The following is a 16,526-nucleotide window of genomic DNA, read 5'->3' on the forward strand; positions in this document are numbered from 1 at the left end:
TTTAAAAAACATAACAAAACACAAAACCCTTAGCTAGATGTGGTGATGCTGTGTGATGTCCACTGTGAGAAAGACACATTGCTGGGACTGTGGTTCAGAGGAAAAGCACTTGCCCTGCATATGTAAGCCAGGGGTGGTGGTGCATGCCTGTAATCCCTGAACTTAGGAGCCAGGCAGATGGGGATAGAGAGATGGCTCAGTGGTTTAGAGCACTGGCTGCTCTTCCTTTCCAACATACACATGGGGTCTGATGCCTTTTTCTAGTGTGCAGACGTATATGCATACAAAATACCCATAAAAATAAAAAAGTAGAGGGCTGGAGAGATGGCTCAGCGGTTAAGAACACTGCCTGCTCTTCCAAAGGTCCTGAGTTCAATTCCCAGCAACCACATGGTGGCTCACAACCATCTGTAATGAGATCTGTCGCTCTCTTCTGACATGTGGGCATACATGGAGGCAGAATGTTGTATACATAATAAATGAATAAATAAATGTTTAAAATAAATAAATAAGTAGAGAGGAGGTGGGTAGAGGCAGGATTGCATAGTAAGACCTATCTCAAAAATAAAACAAACCACAAGTTAAAAAAAAAGAAGAAACCTCCAATATTTCTCCCCCCCCCCTTTTTTTTTGTTGTTGTTGTTGCTGTTGTTGTTTTGCTTTGCTTTTTGAGACAGGGTTTCTCTGTGAAACAGTCCTGGCTGTCCTGGAACACACTCTCTAGACCAGTCTGGCCTTAAACTCAGAGATCCACCTGCCTCTGCCTCCCAAGTCCTGGGGCTAAAAGCATGCACCATCACCATCCCATTCTTTTTTCTTTTTTGAGACAGAGTTTCACTATGTAGCCATGGCTGGCCTGGAACTTGCTATGTAGATAGTTTGCCTTAAACCCACATTGATCTGCCTGCCTGCCTAGTGCTGGGATTAAAATGTGTGCCACTATGCCTGGTTTTGTTTCATTCTTGCAGTAAGTATCAGACAGATACTGAAGAGCATGAGAATTTATTTCAATTAAAATAGCAAAACCTCCAGTATAGACCAGTATAATATATTCAATGGTGTTATGAATTGTCATCTTTGTGAAGTGATTTCTATTGATATACATGTTTATAAATTCAGGTAACAGCTTAAAAATTGAGCACAAAAAAGAGCATATACACCTAAGTGCTCATGCATACAGGTAGAGAAAACGCCCATACATATTAACACACACATACACACAACACACACAAAAGGCAGGTAGTGGTGGCGCACACCTTTAATCCCAGCACTCGGATGGCAGAGGCAGGTGGATCTCTGTGAGTTCGAGGCCAGGCTGGTCTACAAAGCGAGTTTCAGGACAGGCTCCAAAGCTACAGAGAAACCCTGTCTCAAAACAACAACAAACAAACAAACAAAAAAAGCTAAACGGGTATGGAGAGATGGTTGAGCGCTTGTTCTTCCAGAGGACCCAGGTCCAGTTCCTAGCACCCACGTGGCAGCTTCCAAACTGTTTGTAACTCCAGTTCCAGGGGATCTGATACGTTCACACCAATGCATATAAAATAAAGCTAAGTTAAAAACTTTTTTTTCAAGTTAAAGGAGTCCTTTCAAAGCCTGGGTACCATTGTCCAGCTAAGTTTGAGCTTTTAGCAGGCATAGTAGCTCACACCATTTTGTAGGTTAAAGCAGAAGACTGTTGCGAGTTAGCTACCAGTCCAGGCTACACAGTGGGTAGTTTATCTAGGACCAGAGTGAGACCCTGTATCACATACAAAAATAAAAATAAAAGCCGGGCGGTTGGGGAGCATGTCTTTAATCCCAGTACTCTGGAGGCACAGGGTCTACAGAGCGACTTCCAGGACAGCCGAGGCTACACAGAAATAGCATCTCGAAAAAACAACTCAACAAACCCTGAGTCTGCAAATCTGCCTCAGTGGCCCGGGCCCTAAGAATGAACCGACTCTTGAGTCTCCTTAACGCCCATCGCACCAATGTAGTCGCCTCTAAAGCCATCTAGGAATTTCTACCTAGCATTACACGTTTCTTCCCCGGGTTTAAACCACCAGGGTACTGGGGAAGCGTCCTTCTTCTGTGTTCCCACATGTATGGATAAAACAAACAAGGAAAATGAATCTGGGAAACCTCGCGAGAGGGTAAGGGGCCCATCCCGGAACCCAGAGTCCAGGAGCTACAGACGCCACGCAAAGCGAAGCCAATGCCTCTGCTTCCTGTCACGCCCAGACGAGTGCTGAGGCTGAAGCATCCCTAAGACACGATCTATAGGACGTTCTTGCCTGCACTTCAGGTCTTAAATCGCGGATCGGCGACAACGTGCTGCGACCATAACGGAACCTTAAGATTCGGAGCGCCGATTCCAAGAGAACAAGTTTCTCGGTGGCGCAATGACGCCGCAACTGTGCGAGATGGGCGGAGCCTCGAGATACTAGCGTCCGTCTGAGCCAATCAGATGGCAGCAGCCGAGCCGCAGCCCAATGGAGGTGCCCTGTGAGCACGCTGGGGGCGGGCCCGGTGCGTAAGACTTTTCGAGAAGACCCGCATAGAGCACGTTGTTCTCGGCCTCTCCCTGAGCTAGGCCAACCATGGCGGCGGTGAAGACCCTCAACCCTAAAGCCGAGGTGGCCCGGGCGCAGGCAGCGCTGGCAGTGAACATCAGCGCGGCACGGGGCCTGCAGGATGTTCTGAGGACCAACTTGGGGCCTAAGGGAACCATGAAGATGTAAGGCCGGGATGGCGGGAGGACGGGCCTGGTCGGCCAGTGGCCGCAAACTCGAGCCGCCGCCTTCGGGCCTTCGCTGGGACGTTTTTTACCATGTCTGTGCGGCCTCCCATCCAAAACGCCCAGTTCGCGCCTTTCGGGTAGACAGTCGCACCCACTTCCTTTGGAGGTAGAGGGTGGCGTGTGCACCTTTCTTTACCCAGCCCCGTGGCCCCGAGCTTACTAGGATGTGGGAGTAAGGTCCAGATTTCATGGGATTTATTTTTGTTACCTTATAGTTGGTAAATATTCACTGGGACGTAGCGCTTTACTTTGCTTTTAGTCACCCCCGCGCCCTTTTCCTTTTTTTGTACCCGCTTCCCAAAAAGCGCCAGCCTTTGTGTCTATACTCCGGTATGGCCTTTGTGGGACTTTTCACTATGTATTTATTTGGGTTCTGACTGATCTACTCAGGCTGGCCTCGAACTCCCAATGGTTCACTTGTCTCAAAAGAGGACAAAAAGACATCAGCAACCCTTGGCTTCTTTATGGAATTCTTAGTTGGGTTTCCATTGAGAGAAGTCTCCTTTTGCTCATCAGTTTCTGCCTATTTGACAGGCTTGTTTCTGGTGCTGGAGACATCAAGCTTACCAAAGATGGCAATGTGCTGCTTCACGAAATGGTAAGAGGTTGCCAGTGTAGGTTAAAAAAAAAAGAAAAATCTCGACTTCCTCTTTGTTAGTGTTGCTGTGTTCACTCCTGAGGTGGCTCATATCTTTCAGACAGAAACAGAGAAAATAGTATGTTGGGTGAAGGGCTTGGAGTCTGACACTTGTATTTAGGTCCCTGCTTTTTCTTGAAGAGGGACCTACTTTTGTAGTCTAGGCTAAAAGATTGTTAAAAGAGAAAAAGTCCAAGTAGTGGTGGCACGATTTAATCCCAGCACTCAGGAGGCGAGACAGGAGGATCTCTGGATTTAAAGACAGTCTGGTCTACAGAGCAATTTCCAGGACAGCCAGGGGCAGTTACAGAGAAACCCTGTCTGGAAAAACCAGAAACGCAACAACAAAAATCAAAGCCAGGCAGGACTGCATAGTGAGACCCTCCCTCAAAAACAGGACAAGTGGGGAAGAGAAACCAAAATAAATCCTCACCTTTCCATTCAACTACAGGAGAAATGAAAATTTTCTTACTTTGATTTTTTTTCTTTTTTAAAAATATTTATTTATTTATTATGTATGCAATATTCTGTCTCTGTGTATGCCTGCAGGCCAGAAGAGGGCACCAGACCCCTCTACAGATGGTTGTGAGCCACCATGTGGTTGCTGGGAATTGAACTCAGGACCTTTGGAAGCGCAGGCTATGCTCTTAACCTCTGAGCCATCTCTCCAGCCCCTGATTTTTTTTCCTTTAAGCCAGGATTTCACTATGCCCTGACTGGCCTCGAACTCACAGCGGTAACCTGCTTTTATCTCCTGAATAGTAGGGTTAAAACTGTACACCTTCACACCTAACTAATTATATTTTACTATAATTATTTTTGTCCCAAGGGTCAGATGAAATTGGTCCAACAGTTCAAATCCTAAAAAAAAAAATGACTAGCTGGGCGGTGGTGGCGCACGCCTTCAATCCCAGGCAGAGGCAGGTGGATCTCTGTGAGTTCGAGGCCAGCCTGGTCTACAAGAGCTAGTGCCAGGACAGGCTCCAAAGCTACAGAGAAACCCTGTCTCGGAAAAACTTAAAAAAAAAAAAATGGCTTGATAATCCAAACAAAGTAGCCAAGCCAGACAGTTTAAGTAGATGGCTTTAATTAAAAGAAGTCTGTCTTATGTATTGCCTTAGGTAACGTTTTAAGTCATTTAAATAGTTCTTTTTCTACTTTCAGCAAATTCAACACCCAACAGCCTCTTTAATAGCGAAAGTAGCTACAGCACAGGATGACATAACAGGTGATGGCACCACATCCAATGTCCTTATCATTGGGGAGCTGCTGAAACAGGCGGACCTCTACATCTCTGAGGTACACTTGATAACTGTTTCTGTGGTGTGTTGTTTGGTGGGCTCTTGGTGCAGATTGATGTGATTCTACCTGAGAGCACACCATAGAATCTGAGATCAGGATGCTTAAATCTGGGAGCCTTTGCGTGTCTTTATCTTGGTCCAACATGAATGAAGAAAAAGTCAACTATATATAAATGACTGTATTTATATTTAATAGGCTAGCCTCGAATTCATAGAGCTCTGACTGCTTCTGGCCTAGTCTCTTCTTTTTTTAAAAAATATTTGAAAATAGTGTGAATTACTTGAGATTACCTAAAGGCAAGATAAGCATTTACTGACAGCAGAATTTTAGGAGCCTGTTTTAGGTTTGCACAGTGAACACCCAAGTGTGCTTTGTGGTTCCCTTGGCCTTGACTCTGTGCTAGAGTAAAGTCTGTTCTTTTCCTCTGCATTGAAAGGAGTACTGTGTCCTTTAAATGTATTCAAAAAATCAGCACATCATGTTACCTTGATTGTGTTAAGTATGAATGAATGGCCCTGGTGTCCCTTCCAGTGGTCCTGAACTTAGTGAATTATTGTTTATACAAATGTTGGCAGTGGTTTTTAACTGTTTTGTTTCTAGGGTCTTCACCCCAGGATAATAACTGAAGGCTTTGAAGCTGCAAAGGAAAGGGCACTCCAGTTTTTGGAACAAGTGAAAGTAAGCAGAGAGATGGACAGAGAAACACTCGTCGATGTGGCCAGAACATCTCTGCGAACTAAAGTTCATGCTGAACTTGCAGATGTCTTAACAGAGGTGTGTGATTAGCATGGCCTGTGCATGTGATGTATTGCACAGAGAAAATCTCCTATAGGTGTCTATTCTTAGTGTTGTACACATAGGGTCTTCACAGGAATGCTGTGTAAAGTAAGGCGTTTGGGTTGTTCCCTAGGCATTAATAAAGTAATCTGTCTTCAAAGTGGAAAGATTGGGAGAATAACTGAAACTTTCAAAAAAATTATAGAGACTTAGTTTTTAGAAATAGATTGATTCTGTTTCCACACACACACACCGCATACATTTATGGAAACTGATAGTTTGATGTTTCTCGTGGTCTAATCAGAATTTGATTTTGTTATTTGTTTAATGAGACGAGGTTTCTCTGTAGTTCTAGAATCTGTCCTGGAACTAGCTCTTGTATCTATCTGGCCTCAAAGGCACAGATAACGGCCTGCCTCTGAGATCAAAGGTGTGCGCCACCACTGCCTGGCTAATCAGGGTAATTATCAATTCTTTTTTTTGTTTGGTTTTTGTTTTTCAAGACAGGGTTTCTCTGTCTTGGAGCCTATCCTGGAACTAGCTCTTGTAGACCAGTCTTGTAGAGAAATCTGCCTCTGCTGGGATTAAAGGCATGTGTCACCACCGCCCAGCTATCAATTTTTTTCCAATACTTTGGAGCACTTTTCAGACTCGTTTGCTAGTTCTCTATAAATTTATTATAAAAAATACATTGTAGGCTAGGCGGTGGTAGTGCATGCTATTAATCCCAGCATTTGGGAGGCAGAGGCAGGAGGATCTCTGTGAGTTCCAGGCTAGCCTGGTCTGCAAGAGTGAATTCCAGCACAGCCAGGGCTGTTACACAAAGAAACTCTGTCTTGAAAAATAAAACAAAAAATAGTTACAAGGTGTGGTTGTGCTTTTTTAGGGATAGAGTGTTTGAGACTTTTTTCCTAATCTTAACCCCAGTCCTTTTGCCTTTTCTGAAGGCCTGAGACTTGAGGTCTGTGCCACCGACTGTGCCCATGAATTACTTGTGTTTGCAGTAATAGGAAGGATGATAATTTTCAGACGATTGCAAGTTCGGGTTTTAGAGATATAAATTACTTCAGTCTTAACTCTTGTGTAAAGGTCAACTAAAGTGTGTCATCCTCTAAAAATTAAAGTTGTCTAATGGTTATCTCATAGGCTGTGGTAGACTCCATTTTGGCCATTAAGAAAAAAGATGAACCCATTGACCTCTTCATGGTTGAGATCATGGAGATGAAACATAAATCTGAAACTGATACAAGGTAGGTAACCTGATACCTTGACATGCTTTCTAACCAAAAGTTTAACTGAAAAGTTACCGAGATGTTATAGAAATTAGTTGGCTTGTATAAAAGTTTATTGGTGTGTGTATGTCTCTCGCCTAGTATATGTAAATAGTATATGTAAATGTGTAAATTTTCCTGTTTTATAGCTTAATCAGAGGACTTGTTTTGGATCATGGAGCACGGCATCCTGATATGAAGAAAAGGGTAGAGAATGCCTACATCCTCACATGCAATGTGTCTTTGGAGTATGAGAAAACGTGAGTTTATAGCATAGCCCTTCAGGGTAGGAGGACATTGACATTTCCCCCTCTCTAAAGACAGAAAGGGGAATGGGTTATATGTAGCTTGGTGGTAGAGCACTAGGCCTAGAATGTGTCCGTCCGAATGCAGTCCCCTTACTCCCATTAAAACTGAGGAAAAAATGGAAATCTCCCCCTTTCTATATGGCTTTTTTTTTCTTTTGTAGAGAAGTGAATTCTGGATTCTTTTATAAGAGTGCGGAAGAGAGAGAAAAGCTAGTAAAAGCTGAAAGGAAGTTCATTGAAGACAGGGTTAAAAAGATAATAGAGCTGAAAAAGAAAGTCTGTGGTGACTCAGATAAGGGATTTGTCGTCATTAATCAAAAGGTAAGAATTTCATATTTTGAATTAGTCTTGTTTGTTTTCAAGGTGAAGGCTATTGAAATGTTTTATTTTTATTCAGGGGATTGACCCCTTTTCCTTAGATGCCCTTGCAAAAGAAGGCATTGTGGCTCTGCGTCGGGCCAAGAGGAGAAACATGGAGAGGTGAGTGGAGCCAGCTTCATACTTTGTAAGGGACTTAGGAGTATTCCTTTTGCGTATCTGCTTGTTTTTGCATTTTGTTAGCTTATATTAATTGAAAAAAATCATTGATTTCATTACGACATATCACAGTATATAATAAGCATAAATTCAGCTTGCAGTAGTCCTGTCTTAACATGTGGGTCCCAGGGATTATACTCATTGAAGGACCTAGCCTTCAGTTTAAGACCCTGTCATGGGCCTCCAAATTTAACATTTAATCGCACTTTTGACAATCCTCAGCCTCTGAAGTGCATGGCTACAGATAAGCACCTCAAGGGCCAACAGGCAGGGTGCTGGAGGAAATGGCTGTTTTAAGAAATACTTAATGTTCTTACAGAGGACCTGAGTTCATTTAGCAGCATCTGCATAGGTTCATCTGCAATTTTAGTTTCAGAGGATCAAGTCCCTCTTTTGGCTCTCTTGGGCTTCTATGTGCTCAGAGAAAAATATAAAAAGTGAAATCAGCCGGGCGGTGGTGGCGCACGCCTTTAATCCCAGCACTCAGGAGGCAGAGGCAGACGGATCTCTGGGAGTTCGAGACCAGCCTGGTCTACAAGAGCTAGTTCCAGGACAGGCTCCAAAACCACAGAGAAACCCTGTCTCAAAACAAAAAAAAAAAAGTGAAATCATTGGCATTGACTACATTCACTACCACTGTGATCATCATCACTGCCTATTATCTTCTCATTCTTTTTACGTCCCCCAGCATTTGACACTAAGTGGATTGAGGATAATTGTTCTTTTCCACATCTTTTTAATTTTTTTAAAATTTTATTTTTAAGTCAGGCTCAGCTAGCCTCAAACTCAAAAAAGAGATCTGAGTGATGGGATTAAAGGCGTGTGTCACTGTGCCATCTATATTTTACGTGTATGTATTGTGAGCATGCATTGGAACCCCTAGAACTGGGGAGTTATAGGCGCTCAATCAACGTGTGTGCTGTGGGTTCACTTGGGTGCTATGCAAGAGACACTTAAGTGCTCAGGGATGTGCTGTCATCCCTGTGTGCTCCACCCCCCCTTATTAGTTTTATTTTTTTATTATTTATTTATTTATTGTGGTTTTTCAAAACAGGGTTTCTCTGTGGTTTTGTAGCCTGTCCTGGAACTAGCTCTTGTAGACCTGGCTGGTCTCGAACTCAGAGATCCGCCTGCCTCTGCCTCCCGAGTGCTGGGATTAAAGGCATGCGCCACCACCGCCCGGCCCTTTTAGTTTTAGAGAAAGTAGCTGAAAATGGAAAATACATATTTGGGGTGGGGATGTACAGACTTAGGAGCAGCAGCTTGATGTATTTTATTTAATTGTCATATCTTGTAACATAAACTCAAAAGCTGGCTGTAGTTTCCTTGGGTGTATGTTGTCCCATCTGCCTGTGGGCGTACTGGTGCTCTCACCTGAGATTTTACATGTGTTATTTTGAGGCAGTCTCACTATGAACACACTAACAAGGTTGCCCTCGTTCACAGACTTCAACCTGCCTGCCTCCTGAACACTTCATTAAAGGCATGAACCACTATGCCCAGCCACATGATTTATTTTTAACCATGACATCAACAAGACTTGCTTCTTTTGTCTAGAGAAATTAGGAAAATAGTGTGTTAGGTGTGATTGCATACAAACTTGTAACACTGACACTTGGGGAGAGGAGGCGGCCTACTGGTCTGCATACATATCTCAGCTATGCTTTTAAAATAAGAACAAGAGAGAAGGAAGGTTCCTGAGAAATATTCACCCCACAGAATCCCATCCATATTCTGGTTTCCTTGTGTTTTGGCAGCCTTGGTGGGGAGGTTTAAATGAAGATTTAAAAGCTCAGTTACCAACTGAGTTATAGTAAATGGGAAGGGGTTTGATTTAAAATGCAGTTTCTTCTAGAATAACCAGAGCTCTTACACAGAGGCCTGTCTTGAAAAACCGAAATAAATAAGACTTTCTTCAGCTGGGCAGTGGTGGTGTATGCCTTTCATCCCAATACTTAGGAGGGAAGAGGCAGATCTCTAGGTTCAAGGCCGGCCAGGACTGATGGGGAAGGAAACTCTGACTCGAAAAAAGCAACAAAAATACACTTTCATGGTGTCATTTTGAAAATTCTTGAACATAACCGACATGGCTTACTATATTTTTGCATAATGTGCTTCATTGTTACAGGCTGACACTTGCTTGTGGTGGGGTGGCTCTGAATTCCTTTGATGACCTGAATCCTGAATGTTTGGGACATGCAGGTCTTGTCTATGAGTATACCTTGGTAAGTATTTTCCTAAAGACAAGAGTATTGTGTTTATCAGTGGTTAGGTAGAAAACTACAAACTCAAAATCTGATTTTTTTTCCTAATAAATTTTGTTTGGTTGGTTTTTTTTTTGTTTGTTTGTTTTTTGTATGTTTATTAATTTTTATTGAGTTCTACATTTTTCTCTGCTCCCCTCCCTGCGTCTCCTCTCCCCCTTCAATCCTCCCCCAAGGTCCCCATGCTCCCAATTTACTCTGGAGATCTTGTCTTTTTCTACTTCTCGTGTAGATTAGATCTATGTAAGTCTCTTAGTGTTTTGATTTGCATTTCTCTGATGACTAAGGATGTTGGACATTTCCTTAAGTGTCTTTCAGGCATTTTCTTAAAAAAATATTTATTTATTATGTATGCAATATTCTGTGTGTATGCCTACAGGTCAGAAGAGGGTACCAGACCCTATTATAGATGGTTGTGAGCCACCATGTGGTTGCTGGGAATTGAACTCAGGACCTTTGGAAGATCAGGCAATGTTCTTAACCTCTGAGCCATCTCTCCAGCCCCCTCTTTCAGCCATTTTAGATTCCTCCGTTGAGAGTTCTGTACTCACAGAGATCTGCCTGCCTCTGCCTCCCGAGTGCTGGGATTAAAGGCGTGCGCCACCACCGCCCGGCTTCACTAGGGCTTTTTGACTTCTCAAGATAGGGTTTCTTTGTGTAGCCCTGGCTGTCCTGAAACTTGCTTTGAAGACCAAATTGGCCTCAAACTTAGAAATCCTCCTGCCTCTGCCCCCCAAGGGCTGGGACTAAAGGCATGCACCACCACCACCCGACTTGTGTAGAACTCATTCACTGAATTTGTTCCAGGTTGCTTGCATGAGGGTTATTTACCGAACCTGAGCAACTTAACAGTGGTTATACCATTTTGATAAAAATGACTTCCTCAGGCTGGAAAGATGGCTCAGAGGGTAAGAGTGCTGGCTATTCTTCCAGAGATCCTGAGTTCAATTCTCAGCAATCACATGGTGGCTTACAACTATCCGTAATGAGATCTGGTACCCACTTTTGGGCTACAGGAATACCTACAGACAGAACAGTATATATACATAATAAATCTTTGAAAAAGTTATTTCCTGATATATCTTGGTGCTTTATATGTAATATGACTTTAAATTTTTAATTTCTTTTGCACCTGTGATCATTTCCCCCTTTCAAATTTTCTATACTTGGAATAATGACTGTCCTATTACTCTTCCATATACTCGATCCTGTATTCTTTGCATGCTACTGTTTTTACTTCTTATGTGTTGGGGTTTTGTTTGTTTGTTTGTTTTAAGGCAAGGTTTTACTGTGTTTGCTTGGATTACCTGGACGTCATACAGACCTATCTGTCTCTACCTTTAAGTTCTGGGATTAATGCTATGCACCACCATGCCTGGGGTAACCTGTTTTGACAATTTCTCTTCTCCCAGGGTGAAGAGAAGTTCACCTTTATTGAGAAATGTAATAATCCCCGTTCTGTCACATTGCTGGTTAAAGGACCAAATAAGCACACACTGACTCAAATCAAGGATGCTATAAGAGATGGCTTGAGGGCTGTCAAAAATGCCATCGATGATGGTAAGAACCACACTATATTCACATTGTGTTTTGTTAAAAGTCTAAAAGGCATGGCTGAATACTGTGTTCTTTAGTCTGTAATTTACACAGCCAGACACCATGCAAAAGTAATGTCTTCCTTTAAAATGATTGGTATGCTGTTTTTTTATGGTATATCATTATTAAAAGTGAGTACAAGTAAGTGATTAAAATTGGTAGCTCTTGAGATATCAATTACTGAGTTATGGTTAGGTAGGACCATTTTGCTATTATTTTGATGCTTAAGAGGCGGGTCTGTGCTGAGGTATTGCCTCTTGGTATGGCACATACCTAGCATATATGAGATCTGCATTTCCATCTCTAGTCCTGCAGGAACAGGTGAACTGCATATAACTAATCACAGGTGAAGTGAAGTCATAAGAAGTTAAGTGCTTAATGTGTGTGTTTCTCCTTATAATGAGCTCTAAACTTTGTGTTTACTGGGTTTTCTCTCTTTTTCTCCATAACTTAGCATTTCCTTTCCTTGTCCAATAGGCTGTGTTGTCCCCGGTGCTGGTGCAGTAGAAGTGGCAATGGCAGAAGCTCTGATTAAATACAAGCCCAGTGTGAAGGGCAGGGCTCAGCTTGGAGTGCAGGCATTTGCGGACGCCTTGCTCATTATTCCCAAGGTTAGAATATTTACCTTAGTTTTATTTGCTGACAGCCTTTGGGCTAGAGTCGGTTGTAAATGTTAGTTTCCTAAACTATGTCAGGCGAGGCAGGGTGGCACATGCCTTTAGTCCTAGCACCTGTGAGGCAGGACAGGCTGATCTTGGCCAACTGATGTACATAACATTTCAGGCCAGCCAGCAGTGTTTGTAGAGTTTAGAAGAATACCCACCCTACCACACCCCATGACAGACAAGCTGAAAATCTCTGCAGCTGTGCAGAGAAGAGTGGAGAAAAGAAAGGGGTAAAGCCAGCATGGAGGTCTGTCACAAAGTAAGGACCAGTAGCCACATGGCAGGGAGGGAGGCTAAGTGGGCAGATGACAGCTGCATGGCGCCAGCCTGGGAAGCCGTTGTCTGTATGGGTTGTGCAAGGATGGGCATCAGTCTCTGAGGTACGTATTTATGGTGAGCGTTGATGACCAATGCTTTTGTTTTGCTGGGCTTGAGGTGTATTGGAGAGTCAGTCAACAACACCTGCCTGTCCCCTGGATGAGAACGTGGATGGTTCTGACCCCGTGCATGCAAACCACCACCTCAGTTATTGGTAGGGGGACAGCTAGGGTTTTTATTTAATTCAAAATACCGTTTGGTTTATTGTAGGCTTAACATTCTATTCTCAGTTTGTCTTTTCAAGAATTAAATCTGTTTGCTAGGTTCTTGCGCAGAACTCTGGTTTTGACCTTCAGGAAACACTAGTCAAAGTCCAAGCTGAGCATTCAGAATCGGGTCAACTAGTGGGTGTGGACTTGAACACAGGTGAGAATGCACGTTATTGTGGGGGTGGAGCTGGATGGAGTAAATGACAGACTGAAGGGTCTTAGTGTTCTTCTGGTTGGGTACCAGTGACACATAACTGGACTGACTAGATTCAGGCATAGAGTGGATATTTTAATTGGTGGAGTAAAGCTAGTGGCATGGTTGTATCCCTGCTTTTAGTCCCTGGAACACAAATATGCACATATAAGAGGCCTACTGTCCATACTGTCATTTAGTAGAAGGTATTGCTGAAAGGAGGAGTCAGCCCATTTAGAATAGGTCAGCAGGAACATAGCAAGAACAAGAATATCCAGATGTTTGGTAAGCAGTGAATACTTTGACTGTAAATCATTTTTAAAGAGAACACACCAAAGATACTTTGGAGAGGAGCAGTGATTGGGGGAATCTGGTGCTTACTAATGGATGAGTAGTCAATGATAAGATTCTGAGGTTGACATGATGCAGCCTGTGATCCCAGAGCGGAGGTGCAGGAACAAAGCCTGAAAGCTGTCTTGGCTACATAGCAAAACACTGCCTAAAAATACTCTAAATTGGCCCTTGTTTCCTATTCTAGAATTGGCAGGGTTTATTTATAAAATAGAATGGTTTCTTGAAAAAGACATTTGATGGGGGCTGGAAAGAGATGACTTGTGGTGTTTTAGAGCACTGGCTGCTCTTTTAGAGGTCCCAGATTCAATTCCCAGCACCCATGTGACAGCTCAGAACTGCCTGTAACTCCAGTTCCAGGGGATCTGACATCCTCAAACAGACCAACATGCAGGCAGAACACAAAAATGCATGTGATTTTTATTTTTAAAAAAGGGATCTGATAATATGTAGTTTCAAGGTGTGGTCTTTTGCAGGTGAGCCGATGGTGGCGGCAGAGATGGGTGTGTGGGATAACTACTGTGTGAAGAAACAGCTGCTTCATTCCTGTACTGTGATTGCCACCAACATTCTCCTGGTGGATGAGATCATGAGAGCCGGGATGTCCTCCCTGAAAGGTTGAAGAAGTCTCCCTTGTTGCTGCATCTGCAATACTACAGGATGACATGGGGAAATGGTCGTTTTTATCCAAGCTTCAAGTGATTTGGAAAAGAAATAGTCTCGTCCCGGTTGAAGAAAGGGAACAGGACATTTGGCACCTATTCAAATTATAATACTGTAAAAAAATTTTCTCTGAGTGTACGCATAAAGCAGACACTGAATAAGAAGTTTGAGCTACAATGATACAAAATTACATATTAAGATAAGTGTGTTGTCTACCTTGTTCCTTAAATGTTATTTGAAAAATTGTAATGATTTTCTCCTAAACAAGGCATAATGGAGCTGTAAGCCTAGCACTTTGGGGGAAAAAAAAAGGTCAGGGCATTCTGCTCTTAACTCAGGCTGCAGGAGACCCCCCAGCTCAAAAGATTTTTTTAGCGGATGGATGTATTATAAATTATCCAACTCTGTTAAACATGTAAGATTCTTACAAATGCAAAACACATGTGGTTAATTTATGGTTTTCATAGTGTCTCTAATAAATACTTAAAGGTACTGGATCATCCACACTTCTGAAGTAACTGCTAAAAAATGCTTCCCTCAGAAAAATGAATTTGAGGTTATCACATGGAGCCTGGGGCAGGGATAACAATTCTGAAGCCCCCTTGCAAACAGCTTGAGAACGCTAGCGGCAGAAATGGTTACAAGGATCACAGCCAGAATACGGGTGAAATATAGCGATTTTTAGGCTGTTTCCAAACCTTTTAAGTTTTAGATTTTCCCATCATACCTTTCACAAGTTTTGACTTTTTCTTGGTTTCCGTGTATTTATATGTTTGGTTATATATGCCATCTTCCCAAATGGAGTGTTGTGGTGAGGGTCCTCCGTATTCTCTACAATGAGTGAAATAAAAAGGTGAAACCTGGCTGGGCAGTGGTGGCACACGCCTTTCATCCCAGCGGGAGGGAGATGCTCCAATGCTACAGAGAAACCCTGCCTAGAAAAACCCCCCAAAAAGGTTGATCCCGCACACCTTTAATCCCAACAGGCAGGCGATATCTGCGAGTTTGAGGCCAGTCTGGTCTTAAGAGCTAGTGCCAGGACAACTAGGGCGCTATTTAGAAATGTTCTACTGCTCATGCTCAGTTCCCAGCAGTCACACTGGGCTGCTGCATCTCCAGCAACGTGGGCACGCACGCACTCCTTAGCATTACGTAGACAAAATATTTCACGATATATGAATTTAGTTCAAGTGGATAAGCTAGTGTTTAATTCATTCATGGGCGGTTCCCGCGGGCGATCTACCAAGGAGCGCCACCTGGTTCTCCCAACAGCTCCGCCATTGGTCAAAGAGATCAGGGTGCACCCTCAAGCAAGTGCGCGTGCGTGAGGAAGTCAACCCAGAGACCGGTTTCGAGCAGCGCATGCGTGTTGATTCCTGGCTCGTCAGCATGGGTACCTCGTTCCCTCTCTGGTCTCTGCTGTGGTTCCTGTCCAGTCCCAGGCTTCAGCTAGGTCAGTGTTCGGCCCAGTGCCTGTTTACCCCATTCCTGAGCACCCGAAAAGGGATGACACCCAACCTTTCAGATGCAGCCTCCGCCTCGGAGGGTTTTTGCGGGATCTCGGGTCGCTTGCTGGGGGCTGCCCACCATGAAACTGCACTTCGGTTTTGTGAAGCAGGGTCTGTCTGGTGTGCAGCTCTGCCTGGGCCGCTGAGTGCCGAGAGTACTGCACGCTGGTTTTCCTGTCCTCCCAATCCCACTTCCCTATCTTGAGCTGGTGTACTCACGTGTGATGCATAGCTTTTATTTGTAGAAAGTCAGCTTTGAAAAGTCAAGATCACAAAGTCACACAGAAATCCAATGCCACTTCCCACTTTACAACTAACAGTACCGTACCGTCTGTTTAAATACACCTTTTTTTCTCTAGTTACTGGTTGTAATGAACTTTTTTGTTTTGTTTTGTTTTTCGAGACAGAGTTTCTCTGTGTAACAGCTCTGACTGTCCTGAAAAATCGCTTTGTAGACCAGGCTGGCTTCGAACTCACAGAGATCCAACTGCCTCTGCCTGCCAAATGCTGGGTTTAAAGGTGTGCACCTTTAAGGGCTTGGACTGAACTTTCTGAGTGTTTTGCCTCTATGTATGTTTGTGCACCATGAGTGTGCCTGGTGCCCACGGAGGTCGGAAGAAAAGTGGTAGGATCCCTGGAACTGAAGAAACATGGTTATAAACCACTGATGGGGTGCAGGAACGTGGGGTGCCCGCAAGAGCAATAGGTGTCCTTACATGCGGAGCTGTTCCCCTAGCACCCTGTTTTATCTTTGAGGCAGAGTAACTACGGCTCCCTGTCTGGCCTGGAACTCTATGAAGAGAAGACCAAGCGGAGCTCGAATTCATGGATGCCACAGGTTTCTTAGAGCTGGGATTATAGGCATTAAAAAAAATGGTCTTAGGTTTTATTTTGTTGTGTTTTGAGACAGGGTCTCACTATGTAGCTCTGAGTGGCCTGAAACTCACAGAATCCACTTGCCTCTGCCTCCCATGTGCTGGAATTGAAGGTGTGTGCCACCATCCATTCGTTATTTTATTTATTTATTTATTTTGGTTTTTTTTCGAGACAGGGTTTCTCTGTGGCTTTGGAGCCTGTCCTGGAAC

At 43.5% G+C, this 16,526-nt stretch overlaps 3 protein-coding genes and 2 non-coding genes across 6 annotated transcripts in view; 4 read left to right on the forward strand and 1 right to left on the reverse strand.

Moving 5' to 3' along the window:
- Psph (phosphoserine phosphatase) overlaps positions 1–2,380 on the reverse strand; it is a 22,091-nt gene extending 19,711 nt beyond the window's left edge. For both annotated transcript variants that reach the window (XM_005344540.3, XM_026784930.1), the window contains exon 1: positions 2,010–2,380. The gene's annotated coding sequence lies outside the window, so the exon portion shown is untranslated. The remainder of the gene's footprint in view (positions 1–2,009) is intronic.
- Positions 2,381–2,489: 109 nt separating this feature from the next.
- Positions 2,490–14,433, forward strand: Cct6a (chaperonin containing TCP1 subunit 6A). The gene is made up of 13 exons (XM_005344542.2): positions 2,490–2,719; positions 3,317–3,380; positions 4,584–4,718; positions 5,322–5,495; positions 6,645–6,748; positions 6,919–7,029; positions 7,239–7,398; positions 7,475–7,557; positions 9,743–9,839; positions 11,291–11,438; positions 11,952–12,085; positions 12,781–12,883; positions 13,747–14,433. Exons 1-13 carry the CDS (start codon positions 2,583–2,585, stop codon positions 13,890–13,892), a joined length of 1,596 nt encoding a protein of 531 aa, XP_005344599.1. The 5' UTR covers positions 2,490–2,582; the 3' UTR covers positions 13,893–14,433.
- On the forward strand, positions 5,067–5,200 carry LOC113458275. The gene has a single exon (XR_003378671.1). It is a non-coding gene; the product is annotated as a small nucleolar RNA SNORA22 (small nucleolar RNA).
- LOC113458273 lies at positions 11,487–11,617 on the forward strand. The gene has a single exon (XR_003378668.1). It is a non-coding gene; the product is annotated as a small nucleolar RNA SNORA15 (small nucleolar RNA).
- An 862-nt stretch (positions 14,434–15,295) lies between the features above and the next one.
- The window catches only part of Sumf2 (sulfatase modifying factor 2), a 14,683-nt gene continuing 13,452 nt past the window's right edge, over positions 15,296–16,526 (forward strand). The window contains exon 1 of the mRNA XM_013350299.2: positions 15,296–15,386. Within this exon, the coding sequence (XP_013205753.1) occupies positions 15,296–15,386 (91 nt within the window). The remainder of the gene's footprint in view (positions 15,387–16,526) is intronic.

Source organism: Microtus ochrogaster, chromosome 2 (genome assembly GCF_000317375.1).
Source record: "Microtus ochrogaster isolate Prairie Vole_2 chromosome 2, MicOch1.0, whole genome shotgun sequence".
NCBI lineage: Eukaryota > Metazoa > Chordata > Mammalia > Rodentia > Cricetidae > Microtus > Microtus ochrogaster.